The sequence below is a fragment of the Ranitomeya imitator genome, chromosome 1 (assembly GCF_032444005.1).
Source record: "Ranitomeya imitator isolate aRanImi1 chromosome 1, aRanImi1.pri, whole genome shotgun sequence".
NCBI classification, from domain to species: domain Eukaryota; kingdom Metazoa; phylum Chordata; class Amphibia; order Anura; family Dendrobatidae; genus Ranitomeya; species Ranitomeya imitator.
Genome location: NC_091282.1, coordinates 1114446679 through 1114468071, shown reverse-complemented (window position 1 = coordinate 1114468071; position 21393 = coordinate 1114446679). Strand labels below are relative to the sequence as shown.

The 21393-nt window shown below is 45.1% G+C and overlaps 1 protein-coding gene across 1 annotated transcript in view; it reads right to left on the bottom strand.

Moving 5' to 3' along the window:
* Positions 1–2099: 2099 nt before the first annotated feature.
* ASAH1 (N-acylsphingosine amidohydrolase 1) overlaps positions 2100–21393 on the bottom strand; it is a 42677-nt gene continuing 23383 nt past the window's right edge. Inside the window, exons 9-14 of the mRNA XM_069744377.1 lie at positions 19813–19867; positions 19050–19131; positions 9209–9340; positions 9010–9133; positions 4913–4969; positions 2100–4170 (exon numbers count right to left, since the gene is read on the bottom strand). Coding sequence (XP_069600478.1) covers positions 4081–4170; positions 4913–4969; positions 9010–9133; positions 9209–9340; positions 19050–19131; positions 19813–19867 — 540 coding nt within the window. The 3' untranslated portion in view covers positions 2100–4080. The remainder of the gene's footprint in view (positions 4171–4912; positions 4970–9009; positions 9134–9208; positions 9341–19049; positions 19132–19812; positions 19868–21393) is intronic.

The following is a 21393-nucleotide window of genomic DNA, read 5'->3' as shown; positions in this document are numbered from 1 at the left end:
TTCATGACACTTTCCCTGGTTCACCAATTTTTTTTTTATAAACCTTGTGTAGGTCCGACGCAGTCTGTGATGCGCCATTTCTGGCATTGCTGAAAACAAGTATTTTTAGGCAGGGAAGGGTTCAAGGACCATGGATCTTCCCAGCCTCATAATATCAGCCCACAGCTGTCTGCTTTATATTTGCTGGTTATCAAAAAATAGGGCGACTCGAAGTCGTTTTTTTGTTTCATTTATTAGCTTAATACAGGTACAGTAAACTGCACACACAAAGTACTAATTATAAATCTAATGGACATCTATCTACCCCATATTTATCTATTTAATTACCGTATTTATCATCCATTTAACTCATATCTAACTATCTCAATCTTTGCACATCTTTAACCCCTGTACGACATGCTCTGTATATGTGCGACGCTGCGGGAGTTGCATCGTGCGTTGACCTGGTTAAGATGGCTACTGCCTCTGACAGCAGACCATCCCAGCATGTTGCCCTGGGGGTCTATACACCCTCTTCGCCTGATTAACCCCTTTAACGCTGTTTGACAACAATTTGACTAATCCGCACCAAAGGGGTTAATCTAATATAGCGATCCCACTCCGCGCAACAACTTTTCTTCAGAATTGGCGTCCAGAGTGGTTGTGAGATCCCTCCTGTTATCTGAGAAAGAATCATTGGTGACCAGTGCAATCCCCCGACGCTCTGTGCCTCTTGCCATCTCCTGTGCTGCGATCTGCCCCTGGTCCTGTGCCGAGAGCTCCTTGTGTGCAGGCTGCTGTGTGACTGCTCTGTGATCATAGCAGCAGAAGCAGTTCCACAACCCCTGCCCTGCATTTTTTTATTCGTGTGGCGTCCTGCGCTAAGTATTCGTGCACTTCCTGTGGCTGCAGCGCTCTGATCAGTATCGCTGCTGATCAGACACGGCGCCAAGGGGCTTTTCTTTTTTTTTAGCGTAGCCAAGGGCTTCTTCCTCACAACCTCTTTCTAAAACGTTGAGCACCTATTCTGCTATTGAGAAATTTGGATCCACCAAAGCTGTGTAATGGAACAAGACTCTAGACTAAGAAGCGGTTTCCACATGTAATTGAGGCAACCATTTTGACAGGATGTGCCACAGGAGAAGATGTTTTCATTCCAACAATTCCGCTCGTGCCATCTGATTTGCCTTTTGATTTTAAACGCCTCCAGTTTCCTGTTCGACTGGCATTTGCTATGTCCTTCAACAAGGCTCAGGGACAGTCCTTGAAAGTAGTTGGAATCGATTTATAATCTCTATGCTTTTCTCATGGTCAACTGTATGTGGCCTGTTCAAGAGTTGGAACAGCCATAAATCTGTTCGTCTTTGCACCTGAAGGAAAAACTAAAAATGTTGTTTATCAAAAGGCTCTTGAATAAGTAGTAGAAGATTACTTCACATTACTTGGCCAATTTAGTTAAATCTGTGTGGAGTATCTCTGGGGTTGAAATATATGTTGTGAAATGCTTCTATTAGCTTAATTTTTGCATTTTAACAATTACATTTCTATCTATTTGTTTTGTGGTTTTTGTGTGCAGAATAAATTTTTGTACTACCCGGCAAAGCCGGGTAGTACAGCTAGTTCACATATATAATGGCAATTGTTTTGTGAACTTGGCACATATAAACAAACACTCTGTTTTTGTAGAAAAAGATGCAAATAACTGTACCAAACACCAGATTGTGTAATGATGGAACTTCTCGAAGCTTGTACATTTAGGTTCATTTTCCTTGTCATTAAATTTTAAGAAGATTCAGTATGTTAGAACAGACAGCAGAATGAGTCATCAGTCTTCAATAAACAAAAAAAATTCTGAAAATCCTTAAAGCTGGCTAAACACATTTAAGAAAAAAACTCTTTAAAATGTTTGATGTGCTTTCGACATCTCTAGGATACATCGTCCATCAATATCAGAATGGTGGAGAATTGACTAGACACCTCCGTGATGTACCAGAGGCACTATGAATGGATCTCTACCAATCAGCTTTAGGATCAGTCATAAAGATGAAATTTCCAGCTTACTAAGCTTATAATCAAGATACTAAGCTTATAATCAAGACACAGCACAAGGAGTTTAGATTTTAATATATTTTTTAGTTTATTTCTATGAATTTGTTTTGCTTGTAAACAAAGTTACTATGTACAATAGCTGTACACAATATTACAGTAAATGGTGGAGAAGACAGAAAAATGTCCCCAAACTTCGGCCACGGACAGCTGCCTGAGTGACTTCAGTACCTAGGAAATCATCAGGCATCATCCATCAACGTTACATGCAATATTGGCTTGATTTTTGCTCTAGATGCACCATGATGGGATTTACCTGTCATTAATAAGTTTGCAGCTTGTTTTTTCCATCCACAGAAGTAACATATCATGGGAATACAACTTCAACAACATTTTACAACATGATATTTTCCACTTTGTGGGCAGAGTTTAGCAATTCCAGATGTTCTCACCCAAATTATCAATTGCAACTTGAAAAAGAAAAATTGTGCCATTTTGCAAAAAAAAAAAAAATAATGGCAAAAATAGTTTAAGACAGAAGAAAGATTATTTTTTACTTTGCACCAAATTACCGTATATTTCTGACCATAAGACGAACCTTTTTTCCTCCAAATTTGGGAGGAAAGAGTGGGTACGTCTTATAGTACGGATGTAACGTGGGGAGGGGGCAGCGGCTAGTGGTATCGCACTGTGATCCCACTTGCAGAAGGCAGAAAAATGTCCCAGCTGCCCGAATCCAGCTGGGGAAACCACTTGGTCCCGATGATTAAAGTGCAGTGAATATTCATTAGTCGCTTCCCCGCCCACCTGTCAGTGCAGGGAACAGCAAATGAATAGTCCTTCACTTAAAGACACATGATTTCCCCAGCGCTGGATTCCTGCAGCAGCTGGAGAGATCTGTGTGTCCGGTGTAGGAGGCAGCAGCAGGGGCCAAGGGAGAGGAGATCGCTGCATGCCTGCCTGGGCTGTGCTGGATGCTGTGGCATAAGGACCTGTGTGATGTCATGAAGTGGGCAGGCTGGAGCGTCACATGACAGCACAGAGCCCTCCCTCTTCTTGATGTCATCACAGGTCCTTCAGACTCCTCACTAGAATCTGCTGGCGGCAGATTCTAATGCATCTAATGATCTTTAATGCATCTCTCCATTGCTGGCAGCCACCGCACTCAGCCACGCCCCTCCCGTTTAGGCTCCACCCATTTCTAACAAGCAGTATGTCAAAAATAGTTGCTGATAGTGGCATTTGTTCCCATTTTACACTTTGCAAACAATTGTTTAGAGCAAACGACAGCCATGTCGGCTGTCTTTAGGTCTCCTTAGTACAGCCATAAAAAACATTCAGAAGCAAAGCTCTGATGACCGCTCTGGGGGGTTTCATAGCTTGGACCCTCAACCAAAGAACCTTTGATATGTCTGAATAACAGAAGCTTTCTATACTAGGTTAGTCTGCTTGAGCTTACCCAATTCTTCACAAAACTAAGATCTAATATTTCCCTTTAGGCCGACTCTACACAGTGGGGCAGATTCAGTATTGTGGTCGGAGGACCAAGTCCGGGCACTCCATGAGAACGTTCACCAGCCTGAGTAATATCTATCAAGTATTTCTATTAGCAATATTACATTAATAAATAGATTGGATCTTTTCTACCAAGAGATCGTTCATGTCAGGTGACATTTTAGGACTTCGTCCAGTTGGACACATTAATACATCTACCTATTATATGACTGATGGGAGACAGACAGGAGTGAAAACCGCATTAAAAGAGCAACACAACAATATTCTCTGAGAAAAAAGGTAGAAACTAAAGAAGATCATCTATGCTCTAAATGCCAAAGCTTCATTATAAAGATTGGTGCAATAAATCACGTGGTCAGATGTAGATCAGTACAGCTGATTCTATAAAAAGCCCCCTCCCCAAGTGCCTTTGGTTCAGTAGAGAATTACAATAGCAGCAGTTTAGAATCGTGAGTTACTTTGTCCTGGTTAGAAAGACAATGGTGCATTTCTTTAGCCTTATATACAGCACAAGGGTTGGAAGTGCCCGATGCCTTCTCCTCACCAAGGCATGCAGGGATGGGGGCAGTCCCGGAGGTAGGCTTCAAACTTGCTCTCAGATACGGACATCAATGTGGTATATGTAGTCAGCTGTAGAGAACACACACAAAATAATAATACTAAAACAAAAGCATAAGGAAATGGAGAGTGGACAAAATCTAAACAAGTCTGTGTAGCATGGAGATGCAGTATATTGTATAGCGTTCTGTGACCATTTCTGTAACTAAAGCAATATGGATGGAAATGTAGGTAAAAAAAAAAAAGCTCTGCATTCACCAGAAAGTTGTCAGGCTAATCCTTTTGTCGGGCTATATGATGCTCATCAGAGTCCACAATAGTCGACACTTAGTAGTCTCATCAATTGTGTAAGGGATGCCAACTAGAGATGAGAAATACAATGATCTCACCCATCTGATGCCCGAAGTCCTTCTGTCTTAGCTTCGTAGTTGGCATACATTTATATTGGCAAATAAACTGACAGAATGAGAGCCCATCAACCACACGGAGTTTCATCTTCATGTGTCAAAGATCGGGAGAGGGGTCATGTCAATGATCTATCGTGGAATCACTTGTTCCCCCTCCCCTCATACATTATAGTACGCAGCACATTCTCTGTTCCCACAAGGATAAGCTCTGCTGACAAGCTTTTTTGTCTGCATTGAAGGTGCCATAGACGACATCTGAGACTTTCAATTGCTGTTTTAATGCTTGAAACATTTACAGGACAATAATCGGGAACAAACATTCGTGCAAAGATTGTTCTGACAATCATTGCAACTTGTAAAACACCCTTAAGGTTTAAGGACATAACATTAAAAAAAAAAATGCTTACCTTGTTAAGGACAGGCTTTGTTGAGAGCATGTCATAGATTGTGGCAAATGAAATGTTCTGTAAGAGACAATTATATGGCGCTTTAAGTCTGAAAATAACATGGGAATCAACCACATAATAGTCCTGCAACATCCACAGAACAATTAATGGCTTCCAGTTTAGTACAATTTTTATTTCAGATTTTGGAAGAATAAAAAAATAAAAAAAATAGATCTAAAGTGCCTTAAACTTTTTTATTTCGTATGTTGTTATGCTCAAATAAAATATTGATTTTAATAATATTGTCTAAAAACGCTTCTTGATCTATGTACAATATAAGTATCGTGGTATGGTTGTTGGGTAGTATATTTATCATTTCTATGCCTGTGTAGCCTGAAACTAAAATCATGTGTCATCTTCCTTGGCCCCATCTCCTACAGGTTAACAAAGAAGGACCAAACTACAGGATCAAACCACACTCTGGGCTAGTTTGTAGTCTGTAACCATTGAGATCTATAGAAATCCGAAAAAACTTGGCACTCTAGATGAATAATTATCATATGCAAAAGGTTTATTGATGTGCATCCATAGAGGCAAGTCGAACGTTTTCGGGTAAATGGCGCCATTTACCCAGAGACTCCGGTCGCATCATACGTGTGCCTACATGGACAGGACTTCTTGCTGCATCCAGGCCACTCTACCAATATTGGAATTTATAGAGACAGGATTAACGTTTCTCCCTGCACCATATCTCTTATATTTGTTCTGATGAAGGTCCGGATGTGGACAGAAAACGTTCGACTTGCCTTTATGGATGCACATCAATAAACCTTTTGCATATGATAATTATTCATCTAGAGTGCCAAGTTTTTTCGGATTTGGATTTGTTGGGCTGGATACCCTACTTGAGCACCTACTCTATACACTACTACGAGTGCCGTGTTGTTCTATTATTACATTGAGATATATAGGCCTGTACAGGAACTGCATATACCAAACTGTAATATAGCAAATCTGGATGATCACATACTGTTTCCACACTGCCCTCTGTGTCATGGGGGTGCAGCAACATGAATACAAAGCTGTAACGTTCATTCATTCAGTTGGGGACATAAGTATTGAACACATCACCAATTTTCTAAGTAAATACCGTATATACTCGAGTATAAGCCGAGATTTTCAGCCCAAATTTTTGGGCTGAAAGTGCCCCTCTCGGCTTATACTAGAGTCAAGGTGGGTGGCAGGGTCGGCGGGTGAGGGCGCTGAGGCATACTTACCTGCTTCCAGCGATCCTGACGCTCCCCCTGCCGTCCCACGGTCTTCGGTGCTGCAGTTCTTCCCCTCTTCAGCGGTCACGTGGGACCGCTCATTAGAGAAATGAATAGGCGGCTCCACCTCCCATAGGGGTGGAGCCGCCTATTCATTTCTCTAATCAGCGGTAACGGTGACTGCTGATAGAGAAAGAGGCTGCGGCACCGAAGACAGCTGTACGGGGGAAGGAGCCGGATGCCGGGACCAGGTAAGTATGTCATATTTACTTGTCCCCGTTCCAGCCGCCGGGCGTCGCTCCATCTTCCCGGCGTCTCTCCCCTCTGACTGTGCAGGTCAGAGGGCGCGATGACGCATATAGTGTGCGCGGCGCCCTCTGCCTGATCAGTCAGTGCAGAGAGACGCTGGGACCGGACGCCGGGAGCTGCAAGCAAGAGAGGTGAGTATGTGTTTTTTTTTTTTCTTATTGCAGCAGCAATGGCAGAGCTTTCAATGGAGCATCTATGGGGAAATATGAACGGTGCAGAGCACTATATGGGGCACAGCTATGGGAAAATATGAACGGTACAGAGCACTATATGGCAGCTATGGGGAGATATGAACGGTGCAGAGCACTATATGGCAGCTATGGGGAGATATGAACGGTGAAGAGCACTATATGGCACAGCTATGGGGAGATATGAACGGTGCAGAGCACTATATGGCACAGCTATGGGGAGATATGAACGGTGCAGAGCACTATATGGCACAGATATGGGGAAATATGAACGGTGCAGAGCACTATATGGCACAGCTATGAGGCAATAATGAACGGTGCAGAGCACTATATGGGCACAGCTATGGGGAAATAATGATCTATTTTTATTTTTGAAATTCACCGGTAAATGCTGCATTTTCACCCTAGGCTTATACTCGAGTCAATAAGTTTTCCCAGTTTTTTGTGGCAAAATTAGGGGGGGTCGGCTTATACTCGGGTCGGCTTATACTCGAGTATATAAGGTATATTTCTAAAAGATGCTATTGACATGAAATTCTCACCAGATGTCGGTAACAACCCATCCAATCCACACAGGCAAAGAAATCAAACCATAGATGTCCATAAATTAATTTATATGTAATAATGAGAAACGACAAGGAAAAAGTATTGAACACGCTTACTGAAATCTATTTAATACTTAATAAAAAAGCCTTTGTTGGTAATGACTGCTTCAAAACGCTTCCTGTATGGAGAAACTAGTCACATACATTGCTCAGGTGTTATTTTGGCCCATTCTTCCACACTAACTCTTCACATCCTGAAGGTTCCTTGGGTTCCTTCTTCGAAGTCTGAGCTTTAGTTCCTTCCATACATTTCCTGTTAGATTCAGCTTGACTGTGTGTTTTGGTATCCTTGTCTTGCTGAAATGTCCACCCTCGATTCATCTTCCTCCTGGCAGATGGCAGCAGATTTTTAATAAGAATGTCTCAGTACATTTTTCCATTCATCCTTCTTTCAATAATATGAAGTTTGCCACCACTATATGCTGAAAAACAGCTCCACACCATAAGGTTCCCCCCTCCAAACTTCACTTTTGGTATGGTGTTTTGTGGGTAATTTGCAGTGCCTTTTGGCCGCCAATTATGTGTTATGGCATATAAAGAGTTCATTTTTGGTCTCATCGGATCAGACTATATTTTCCCACTACTTTACAGGATTGTCTACATGTTAAGCAAACTTTAAATGTGCTTGAACATTTTTGTTCAGCAATGGAATCTTGCTTGGTGAGCATGCATACAGGCCATGGAGATTGAGTGCATCACTTATAGTTTTCTTTGAAACAATTGTACCTTCTGAGTCCAGGTCCTTCTCTAACTCTCCTCAGGTGGTCCTTGGCTCTTGGATAACTCTTCTGATAATTCTTTTCACTCTTGCAGGAAGCACCTGGTGGTGGCCTATTTAAGGTAATATTATGTTCTTTCACTTCTGGATTATAGCCCCAGCAGTGTTCACTGGATCCTTTAGTAGTTTGGAAATTATTCTATAACCAATACCATCAGTATTTTGTTTTGCAACAATAAGGTTGTGAAGGTCTTGAGTCAGCTCATTGGTTTTACCCATCATGAGATGTTTCTTTTGTGGCACCTTGGTAATGAGACATCTTTTTATAGGTCATAACTTGAACCAGCTGATATTGCTTTCTAATTACTGATAGATTTTAGCTGGTGTTCGGATTTTCCATGGGTTTTTCCAATTTCACTTTCTTCATGTGTTCAATCCCTTTTCCCTTTGCCAGTTATTATTACTCATAACTTTAATTTATGGAAATCTATGGTTTGATTTTCTTGCCTGTGTGGATTGGATGGGTTGTTACAGACAACTGGTGAGAATTTCATGTCGATATCACCTTTAGAAGTATAGTTACTTAGAAAATTTGTGGTGTGTTAAATACCTATTTAACTGCGGTGTACTTCGAATCCTAAGGTAAAGAGGTTCTGTTCTTAAACGATGTACTATGCAACCCTCGCATGTGACCTCATCTACCCTTCACTAAGTCAACGGAGCGTGCACATGGCAGCAGATGTGCAGTTATTCAAAGTGCAGAGCAATGCTGAGACATTGGGGGAGATTTTCACTATGGGTAAGGACATAAATTACATTTATCTTTTGCAAAAATGTAGGGAAATGCAAAACCAAGACTGATGATTGCCTGGAGCAGTATGTGCTCTCAATAGCAACAGCAGCTATGTAAAGCGGAAAGGCAAATTCTTCAGCAGTAAAATGGTAGGACATTTTATTATTTAAAAATGCTTAGCTTTGGAAATTAAAAAAAAAAAAAAAATGATTAAAACGATCCCAAAAACAAAACTACCTTTTGGGTTGTCCTATTCAGGCATTTCATGGCTGGTGCCCTTCTGTTATCAATAGGCAGAGGAGGCTTCCAATGGTCGTAGTTTGTTTCAAGGACATACCATTGGCCTTTCTGAATATCTAGCCTAAAATGCAGAGACACAAGGTCAGTATTTCTACAGTATAATTAACATGAGGTTTTTCACTGGCTTTGTACTTACTCCCAAATATCTAGGCAGGATTGTCTGGAGCGGGTGATCACACAGGCTTCCCCGGATTTGTTGCCACCCAGTATAAAGTAAGCAGGAGCAAGCAATACCGTTTTTGACAGAAGAGTTTTCGCTTCATCATAACTAAATGGTGTGAGAAAAATCAAAGACATGAAGGAAAAGCAAAATACTCAACTTGAATGTCATCAAAGTTGCTGTGCTCATCATCTAGTCTGGTCATACATCTACTGAGCTAAAACACAACACACAAATCACAGGAAGGGGTCCTAATATTACACATAACCACCCACTGGTGTACCAGAGCTGGTTCCCATGCTGTGTATTTCTGCTCTTTGGTAACATCTGGTAATCATTTATTAATTTCCAATTGAAAAAAAATAGATACATATATTTTTACATACTGTAAAATCTCCTTTTCTCATCCTGTCCATTAGGGTGAACAGGGTGGAGATACCTCCTACCACTAGTAGGCGGACACCAAGTATCGACTATTTGCCTAAAAGTAAGAGGTAGGCAGTTGCTAACTACCTTCCTGTTGTGTCCGGCGCCGGCACAGAGATCACTGACTCTTCTGCCGGGGATTCAGCTGCTCCATAACAATAGAGTAGCACATCCTCTTCCAGGCTGCTCTGACAGGCCATAGCTGCTGCTGTCATGCTGATTGACAGCTGGCTTCTCAGCTAGGTATTGTATTTATTATTTTTAGAAATATCAAAGGAAAAATAGCAATCCCTCAGGGTATTATTGAGCAGCCGACGCTTGCAGTGCCTTCTGTCTAGGCTTGTGTCTGCTGACGCAGAGGTGAGAGCTCTGCAAAGATGTGACTTTATACCAAGTAGCGGACTAACAGAGCAGAAGAACAGATGCCTCTAAGTGTATGATGCAGAAAGCTACTATCTCTCAGGTGGAGCGAGCCGTGCTCTGGTAGTGGGAGCCCTAGCTCGGCACAATCTTCTGGAATAGGAGATTGAATCCAGTAATCAACAGTATCCCCAAGTGTGGCTGGACCTCTGCAAGAGCCTACCAGAGATGGCAAAGAAGGCATCCGGATGTTTGAATGGAGCAGTGGGAGACAGGTAGAGCTACACTGGTAGGACTACATCAGGATGTGCAGGAACTTCTCAGAGATGAAGGAAGGAGAGCAAGCTTGACATTCACAAACAGGCTGCAGTGCTTACCGGTCCAGGTCTCTGAACTAGTGTACTCCCAGGATGCCGCACACCCATGTAATAAAGATGGCGGCAACACAGGTGCAAAACACTGATGAGGCATCCACTCAACCCACCAGCTCATGGAGGGGTGATTGCTTAGTATAAAATTGCACAAAAGGGGCCTGTATAGGGTGTTTGTCACACACAGGTAATGCACGGTGCTTGGCCTACAGCCTATTAGTGACGCCCATACTATTAGATCAGTCGGGCTACCCAGCACTATATACATGCATCCCATGTGACCAGCGCCCTATACAGGCCCCTTTTGTGCAATCATATAACATGCAATCACCCCTCCATGAGTTGGTAGTTTGTGAGTGGCTGCCTCATCAGTATTTTGCACCTGTATTCCCATCTTTATTACATGGGTTTGCTGCATCCTGAGTGCACTAGTTTGGAGACCTGGGCAGGTAAGCACTGCATCAATTTTTCGTGATCTCGGGTTGGGTGAGGGCTTATGTTTTGCGTGACGAGCTGACTTTTTATTGACACCATTTCTGGTGCAGATATGATATTTTAATCGCCCGTTATTGCATTTTAATGCAATGTTGCGGCGATCCAAAAAACGTAATTCTGGAATTTTTACTTTTTTTCTCGCTACTAGTGTTGAGCATTCCAATACCGCAAGTATCGGGTATCGGCCAATACTTGCGGTATCGGAATTCCGATACCGAGATCCGATACTTTTGTGGTATCGGGTATCGGTATCGGATCCATAGTGAGGTGTAAAATAAAGAATTAAAATAAAAAATATTGATATTCACCTCTCCGGCGGCCCCTGGACATCACCGCGGGTAACCGGCAGGCTTCTTTGTTTAAAATGAGCGCGTTTAGGACCTGAGGAATGACGTCACGGCTTCTGATTGGTCGCGTGCCGCCCATGTGACCGCGACGCGACCAATCAGAAGCTGCGACGTCATTCTCAGGCACTAAATTCCTAGAATGAGCGTGCTTAGGACCTGAGGAATGACGTCGCGGCTTCTGATTGGTCGCGTGCCGCCCATGTCATTCTCAGGCACTAAACTCCTCATTCTAGGAATTTAGGACCTGAGGAATGACGTCGCGGCTTCTGATTGGTCGCGTCGCGGTCACATGGGCGGCACGCGACCAATCAGAAGCCGCGACGTCATTCCTCAGGTCCTAAACGCGCTCATTTTAAACAAAGAAGCCTGCCGGTTACCCGCGTGATGTCCAGGGGCCGCCGGAGAGGTGAATATATCAATATTTTTTATTTTAATTCTTTATTTTACACATTAATATGGATCCCAGGGCCTGAAGGAGAGTTTCCTCTCCTTCAGACCCTGGGAACCATCAGAATACCTTTCGATACTTGGTGTCCCATTGACTTGTATTGGTATCTGATATCGGTATCGGCGATATCCAATACTTTTCGGGTATCGGCCGATACTATCCGATACCGATACTTTCAAGTATCGGACGGTATCGCTCAACACTACTCGCTAAGCATCTTAGCGATCAGGTTAATCTTTTTTTAATGATATATCGGGCAATTCTGAACACGATACCAAATATGTGTAGGTTTGATTTTTTTATTTTGAATGGGGCGAAAGGGGGGTAATTTAAACTTATATTTTTTAAAAACTTTTTTTTTTGGCATGCTTCAATAGTCTGCATGGGAGACTAGAAGGTGCCATAACTCAATCAGTTCTGCTACATACAGGCGATGATCAGATCACCTGTATGTAGCAGAATTGTTCACTGGCTTTAAGAGGCGACCACTGGGCGCTGCTCACAGCAAGCCGGCAGTGATAACCATAGAGGTCTGCAGGAGACCTCTGGTTGTTATGCCAAACCATCGGTGATCCCGTGATTATGTGACAGGGTCTCCGATGGGCGGATTTCTGGCCCGATGGCCGGAAGCATGCATTAAATGCCGCTGTTAAAGTTTGATAGCCGCATTTAACAGGTTAATAGCCACAGGTGGATCGAAATTCCACCAGCGGCTGTTCCGTGCACATGCCAGCTATTCAAAACAGCTGACCTGTGCCGGAAAAGATTTGGGCTCACCGCCGAATGCCATAGACACATAGGTTGGTCAAGGAAAAAGGAGATTTTTGTGTACTCACAGTAAAATCTTTTTCTCCAAGCCAATCATTGGGGGACACAGGACCATGGGTGTTATGCTGCTTGCCACTAGGAGGACACTAAGCAAACACAAAGAATTAACTCCTCCTCTGCAGTATACACCCCTTGACTGGCCAGTAACGACCCAGTTCGGTAGTAAAGCAGTAGGAGTATAATAAAAACCAAGACAAGTAAACTTTGTCAAAAACTGAGGAACAAACCACAACAACAACCATCCAATAGGCTAACAGGGTGGGTGCTGTGTCCCCCAATGATTGGCTCGAAGAAAAAGATTTTACGGTGAATACACAAAAATCTCCTTTTCTCCTATGCCTCATTGGGGGACACAGGACCATGGGACGTCCTAAAGCAGTCTCTGGGTGGGGAGCAATTGCACTGCTAAAACCCCATGTACCACTGGCTTACTGAGGTACCGCTGTCTGCAGAATGCGCCTGTCAAGGGCAGCGTCTGCCGAAGCCTGGGTATGAACGTGATAATGTTTCGTGAAGGTATGCAGACTGGACCAAGTCGCAGCTTTACAAAGCTGTTGTGCTGAAGCCTGGTGCCAAATGGCCCAAGAAGCACCGACCGACCGAGTCGAATGCGCCTTAATCCCTGCTGGGACAGGGGTGGTCCTGACGTGGTAGGATTCCTGAATAGTGGAGCGAATCCACTTGGCTAGAGTGGCCTTTGAGGCAGGTAGACCTTTCCTATGTCCCTCCGGAAGCACGAACAGGACATCCGACTTACGGAAGGGAGCCGTTCGAGATATGTACCGCCGAAGAGCTAACCACATACAGAGTATGGAGAGCTTTCTCGATACGATGGGTTGGTGCCGGACAGAATGACGACAAGACAATGTTATCATTTAGATGAAAGGAGGAGACGACTTTAGGTAGGAAAGAGGGAGAGGTTCTCAAAACTACCTTGTCTAGGTGAAAAATCAGAAAAGAGGGTCGGCAAGAGAGGGCCGCCAACTCAGAAACTCTCCTGATTGACGTAATCGCCACGAGAAAGACCACCTTCCATGAAAGGAGGGTGAGAGAGATGTCCTGCAATGGTTCGAAAGGGACATCCTGAAGAACTCCGAGAATCAAGTTAAGATCCTATGAAGCCAAAGGCATTGGACCACCCGGGAGACTCCTTGGATGAACGTCTTAACCGGCAGTCTGGAAGCGATCTTTCGTTGGAATAGAACAGACAATGCGGACACTTGTCCCTTGAGCGAGCCTAGGGCAAGGCCTGACTCTAAACCTGATTGGAGAAACTCCAGAATGGACAGAATGGAAAAAAACCAGAGGAGAACTCCCATGGGCATTGCACCATGAAAAGAAGATGCGCCAGGTGCGATGATAAATGCGCATGGATTTGGGTTTCCTAGCGCGAATCATGGTAGAAGAAACCTCTGGAGAGAAACCGGCTTGGGCTAAAATCCAGGATTCAACGGCCATGCCGTCAAAGACAGGGCCCCGGAGTTCTGGTGGCAAATCGGGCCCTGTGAGAAGATCCATGTGATCTAGATGCCGCCAGGGGACGTCGGCGACCATTTGGATGAGTTCCGCATACCATGCTCAGCGCGGCCAGTCAGGTGCGACGAGGATCACCGGTCTCCCCTCTGCCCTGATCTTCTTGATGACTCTCTAGAGCAGAGGAAGGGGCGGAAATATGTATGGCAGATGGAACCGATGCCACGACAGGACCAGAGCATCTGCCCGACGGCGCAAGGATCGCGGGATCGAGCAATGAACTGGGAAACCTGGTTGTTGAGCCTTGAGGCCATGAGATCCACATCCGGCGTCCCCCAGCGAAGACAAATCTGCTGGAAGACTTCCGGATGGAGGGCCCACTCGCCCGAGGCAAGACCTTGGCGACTGAGGAAGTCCTCTTCCCAATTCCCACACCCGGTATGTGGATCGCCGAGATGAGCGAGTGATTGGTCTCGGCCCAGTGCAGGATGTAAGAGACTTCGAGCATGGCTGCCCTGCTGCGGGTTCCCCCTTGCCGGTTGATATACGCCACGGCTCTGGCGTTGTCGGATTGGATTCTGATGGGATGGCCTATGAGAAGGTGGTGAAAGTTGCGTAAGACAAGTGTGATCGCTCGAATCTCCAAGATATTGATTGGAAGACGCGACTCTCTTGTGGACCAATGTCCTTGTGCCGTGTGGAGATTGAAAACCGCGCCCCAGCCCAAAAGGCTGGCATCGGTGGTCACCACTAACCAGCGCACTGGGAAAAGAGAAAAGACTTCCCTTGGTTCAGGGAGGACTGTAGCGTCCACCACCTGAGGGTCTGCCTGACCTGTGGGGACAGGCGAAAATGACGATCGAGGGAAAACGGACTCCTGTCCCAGGCTAACAGCAGCGCCTGTTGCAGGGGACGGAGATGGAACTGCGAAAATGGAACAGCTTCCATCGCTGCAACCATTTTCCCGAGGATGTGATTCGCGAAGCAAATGGAGTGAGGGACTGAGCAAGAGAGCTTGCGTGCTCCCCGTTGTAAGGACAAGACCTTCTCTGGAGGGAGAATGACTAACCCGCGGGAAGAGTCCAAAATCATGCCCAGGAAGCAGATTTACTGAGCCGGCACTGGAGATGATTTCTCAAAGTTGATTTTCCAACCCAGGCGAGAAAGAGAATCCACGGTGATACTTACAGACTCCTCGCAGGCAGAATGGGACAGACCCTTGATTAATAGGTCATCCAGATACGGAAGAACTACCATTCCCGAAGCGTGAAGAATGGCCATGATGGCTGCCATGACCTTCGTGAAGACTCTGGGGGCGGTGGCGAGTCTGAAGGGCAAGGCCACAAACTGGAAGTGTTCTTCTTGGACTGAAGCGCAGGAACTGCTGATGAGAGTGAAAAATTGGAATATGTAGATAAGCATCCTTGATGTCTATGGATGCAAGGAACTCTCCTTTTTCCAGGGATGCGACAACGGAACAAAGCGAGTCCATCCTGAAGTGTCGGACCAATATGAACTTGTTTAGCAGTTTGAGGTCCAGTATGGGCCGTAGAGTCCCGTCCTTCTTTGGGACCACGAAGAGGTTGGAGTAAAACCCCTTGAACCTTTGGTCTTGAGGGACCGGAACGATGACACCGTCCCTTTGAAGCGCCTGTATGGCCTGAAGATGTGACGCCCTTGATTTGGGGGGAGAAGACTGGAAGAAGCGCGGAGGGGGGGATGGCAGAAAACTCGATTTTGTATCCGGAAGACACGAGCTCTCTGACCCACTCGTCGTGAACGCCTGAGAGCCAATTTTGACGGAATGAAAGAAGGCGTCCGCCTAGTTTGTCGATGTCCGCCGGACACGTCGACGAGTCATTGTGTAGAAGGTTTAAGGGATGCAGATGCCTTAGGGCCAGAAGGTCTCGGTCTGGGATTCCAGGAACGGATTGGTCTGTATGAGACCTGGGGATTTCTGTTTTCCCGCTGTCCTGAACCAGGGGAAGAGGAGAACCAACTGGAGTTGTTACAAAAGGACCGGAATCAAAACTGCTGTTGATTCCGAAAAGGCCGGGCAGGTTTTTGCTGGGGAAGAAATTTACTCTTCCCTCCAGTAGCATCAGAAATGATTTGGTCTAGTTTCTCCCCAAATAAACGGCCAGCTTGGTAAGGTAAAGAAGTCAGCAACTTTTTAGAAGCGGAATCTGCTTGCCAATCACGGAGCCATAAGGCCTTCCTGATGGAGATTCCGTTTGCAGCTGCTTGCGCTGTGCAATTAGCCGCATCTATGGAAGCGTTAACTACAAAATCTCCGGCCTGAGCTATCTGGTTAGCTAGTCTGGCTGCCTCTGGGGGGAAGATTACTGTCGTGGACGGTAGAGGTTAACACCTCTGCCCAGGAAACCATTGCCTTAGCCACCCAGGTAGTGGCAAAAGATGGAAGGAGAGCTGCTCCTGAGGCCTCAAAGACTGAGCGAGCCAGGTAGTCAATTTGACGGTTAGAAGGATTTTTGACTGATGAACAGTCGGACAGAGATAGGACTGTTTTGGAAGCGAGTCACGATACAGCAGGATCCACAGAAGGAGAGAGAAGCAACTCCTTCACATCCTTGGAGAAAGGATATTTAGCTTCCGTGGCTTTTTGAGCCGTAAATCGCTTTTCCGGGTGTTCCCTGTGCTTTTGGACAATGTCCTGAAACTCAGGGTGATTAGCAAATATATTTTGAACGCGTTTAGTCTTTTTAAAAGACGACGTGTTCCTGAGTGGATACCGATTCCTTGTCCACCATTAGTGTTTTGTTAACTGCCTCAATAAGGGAGTCGAGTGTCTCCTGACCGATAGAGGAGTCTTGGGTTAAAGATTCCTCCGACTCATATTCTGAGTCATGTACGCTGCGACCCTCGGGGGAGGGAGGAGCGAGAAGATGAGGGGTCAGTGGAGACATTGGAGGTGGACGCAGAGGGCGGCTGCGCACAGACCGGGTCACAGTTCTGGCACAAGGGGGAATTGTGGCCATGTGGCAACGCAGAATTGCAAGTAGCACATGAAGTAAAAAACACGGTGTGTTTTTTATTGCCCCTTTTAGCCTCCTTAGATTGAGACATAGTGTATGTCTATTCTCCAGTAAACTGCTAATAGCAGGGCTATGGGTGCAGAGAAGGGGTAAAGCTTTTCTCTATGGAGTGGAAAAGCTTACCCACGGTCCTGTGCTGGTGTCCCCGGGAGGAAGAGAGGGAAGTAGCGTTTTCGGCTGTATTTCCCTGCAGCAGTGGAGTCGCAAGATGGCGTCCGGGATTTGCAGGGGCTCTTCTCGTTCAGAGTGAGAAGCGCCTGAGTAGTGGGCGGGGCTCCGGCCTAGTCTGGCTGAAGAAGCCGGGGACTAAATTAGTAGAGCCGGCCGGCGGAGCGCGCCGGCGGCCACGACGCCTAACAATCGCCGCTGGCATCTAGCCAGCTGTACCTCTCCCCAGGGACCTGGACCGCACCTTCCCACGCCGGCAGTGTGAGGAAGGGTAGTACTCACCGAAGAGGGAGCCACCTCCAGCTCAATCGATCCTCCCTATGTCGGGGGATGGAGAGCGTCCTGATGTGTGCCTGCTGCAGTGGACTTACGGCTACTGTGGGGACTACATGACGTCAACAGGTGAGGGCTTAATTGCAGAGGAGCCCGGGAGATGCACATAAGAGGTATACTCTATGTGCTCGCCATCTTACAGGGGGGAGATCGGGACCGTATAGGAACCATCGCCCTAGCGTAGATTAGGCGTGCCCCAAATGTCGTAGGAGAGGTACGGGGAGGTATACTCACCGTGCTCGCCTGTTGATGGTTCGGGGGAGAGTGAACCCTGAAAAGGAATCAGTCGCCCCCTTCACTCCAATAATTAAAAAATAAAAAATTTACAGAAAAATAAAATAAAAAACGTTGGGGTCTGAGAACAGACCCAAGTGCCTCCTACAGACACTAAGCAAGAACTGGGTCGTTACTGGCCAGTCAAGGGGTGTATACTGCAGAGGAGGAGTTAATTCTATGTGTTTACTTAGTGTCCTCCTAGTGGCAAGCAGCATAACACCCATGGTCCTGTGTCCCCCAATGAGGCGTAGGAGAAATTAGTACGGCAGATGAAAAACAATGTTTACTTCCCTGCAAAAAATTGGAAGATGTCCATCAGCGTCATCAGCTCAGAATTGGCAGCAACAAGTGGGTCCTAGCTACACCCTTCTACTGATTGCAGAAATGGTCCATGAAAGATTCCTGGATGAAAAACCATACCTTCCACATGGAAACAAGTTTAACCGGCTCATCTATGCATGAACACATAGAAATAGAGGTTTAGAAAATGGACAGCAGATGCTCTGGACTGAAATATCTGGCTATAACAGAAGACAGCTTCTTCACTGAAGAGTTGGAAAGTGATACAATAATGAGTGTATTCAGGCACCAGTGAAGCATGGTGGAGGTTCCTTGCAAGTTTGGGGACATATTTTAACAAAATGGAGTTTGGAGACGGCTGTCAATCAGGAAGATGCCAGCAGTCACGCCCCCTCAACATAGCAGTCTGGAAGAGGAAGAGCTGCTCTGTAGATACTGAGCAGCAGAATCGCTGGCAGGAGCAGTCGGTGACCTGCATGTATCGGGTAGAACAGGCAGGTAGTTAGCAACTACTTGCCTTCTAGTTTTTAGGTCCATAGTAAAAAAAAAAAAACACTAAGAATTATCATCAGAGTAAAGAAGAACAAGGAGGCTTGTAAGTGATTATATGGCCCCCACAGAGCCATGATCTCAACATTACTCAGTCTGTCTGGGATTACATGTAGACAGAAGGAATTGCACGAGTGACATACACAGAAGATGTGCGTACGTGGAGGAATTAATGCCCTTTGGAAGACAAACGTGTGGTCACACTAAATAGTTATTCTACTTATATTTTCTTTTGTTCATTCACTTAGTATTTTGTTAAATTGATAAAAATAAACTAATAACACTCCTGTTTCTGCAAGCATTCTTACTTTGCAGCATTCCCCACACCGGCAGAGAACTTTTGCACACTGTGTATAATTTTCATATATAATTTGAGTAAAAGCATACCTGGTGGCATTCTCCAACACACTTCTAGTGAGAAAGCTCATCCAAGCTCCTTGTCTTATTCCCAAGATCCACTCAAGAACGCCTGCATTTGCACATAGGAAAACACAACCATGAGTGAGAAGTTTATAATATAATGGCAAAAATGATTTGGAAGATACAGGTTATTACAGCTGTACTCAATATGGCAACAATACAACACAGAGAAGTGGCCCTTAACATGCACGGAAAGGAACAATTACAGCACATAAGTGTGTGCCGAACTGAGTGCAAAGATGTCATGGTCACAAGAGCTTCAAATGTCAAGATAAGAGAGGCATGAGAGCTGTGAGGCAAGTAAGAGGGATAGCACATGGGAACAGAAGCACAATGTACTAGACACCGGATAAAGGGGTGGTCCAGCACCTAAATGTATGTTCTAAGTATCTAACCTTATACCCTAAACATTTTTCTAATTTGCTGTTATACAGTGCCCTACACTTCTCCATATCCAACTAATCCCTTAATGTGCAATTTTTACACTTCACTTTGTGTGACAGAAGTCTCAAACATGAAGTCACAGGAGGCTGGGGCTGCACTCACTTTGCGCAGCGTCCATCGCCCCTCCAGAAACAGACGCCATCAGGGGGCAGGACTGCAGTTACGTACTAGTTTCATGCATTGCCACACCCTCTTAAGATATCCTAGATCTCAGGAGATGGATGCTGTATGACAAGTGAGTGCAGCGTCGGCACCCTGCCACGTGTAGGTGCAAAAAGTAACTTACCAATATAGCCGCCATCAAGACTAAAGCGCTCGTTCATGGTGAGAGTGAGTACCCCCTGCAGAGAACGCAGTGACATTAGCAAGGTAATAACTGGCACCAGTGACATAGAAAAAATGCCATGTAAAATGCTTAGCAGTTGTTGAGGTTCTAGAGATGTTACTTCCGAAAAACTGACACAAAACAACCTGGCATGGGATACAAACATGGATTTCAATATTTTACCCTGATGCACATATGGTTTTTGTCTTGTTACACTAACCTCTTCAGACAGCAGCCATTTTCCTCCTATTATTTGCTCCCCTTCTTCTAAAAGCAGTAACTTTTTTTTAGCTATATGAAGGCTTGGCTTTGAAGGACAAGTTTTAGTTTTGAATTTCACTATTCACATGAAGTGTAATGTACAGAAAGACTGGAGAAAATTCCAAGTGCAATGAAAATGACCTAACACCATGATTCTCCAGATCAGTATTATTACGGTGATGAGCTTAAAGGGGTTGTCTGGCTTTAGGCTACAAGTCTGCTGTCACTATGTCAGTAGTGGGCGGTCAAGTGACTGAAGGTATGCGATTTGCATACATGTGGTCACGTGCCGACTAGATGGGCGCGTCCTCAATAAAGCAAGTGTATTAAGCGAGGCCAGGCACAGTCTAGTCGGAATATGGCCAGAAGTATACAAATCGCATACTTTTGGTCACAAGACCACCCACTCACGATGCCGGGGAATCCTCATAGTGCGTGTGATGTGGAGGATTGCACACTAAATCCAGACAACTCTTTGAAATATGTTTTTATACATATACAGCATTTTTGTGGTTAAAAAAAAAAATAACCACCACAATTTTGGTATAGGTCTGGGAACGAGGAAAAGGGGTGGTACCTTTATTTTCACTATTTTTAAAAACTTTTTTTTTTATTTATTAGTTCCCCAAAGTGAGCTGAATCTGCGATCATTTGATCCATTCTTCCATAGGAATCGACTATTATGCCCAGCCTGTGTGCAGGACACAGATAGCAGCCATGAGTGCCTTAAACGAGCTCCTGGCTGTAATGGCAACCATTCGCAACCCACAACAGTTGACAAAAGAGTGGGGAAACAGATGCCTGAACGTCCACCATCCCGACTGTGAGCCTTAAAAGCGGTTATCAGTGACCAACAGACATTTAAAAGTAGGTTAAACAGAGCAATCGCTCTACACACTGCTGTTACCAGATATATGACATATAACACAGCCGGCATCTGCCAGGTATTGAGCAGGCTCAGCTCCTGGACCCGCTCTATATACCCACACTACTGTAGACGTGGATGGTGCATGTTGGTAAAAGGCTTAAAGTGACGAGCTGATCCTCTGGAGAAAATGTTCTGGCAGCGATCTTCTCCCCTCTACCCTTACAACAACCCATGCAAGCTCAGCTGTGCCATATCTGATGTATATGGTCCCTGATTAGGCTATAGCATTATACACGGTACTCTACGGCCAATGATTAGGAAAACCAGCCGGAAGGACAGCATCCACATGAAAGCCAGCCGCGAGGACAGTCACACATCATCCGCATGAAAACCAGGCGTGAGGACAGTCACAC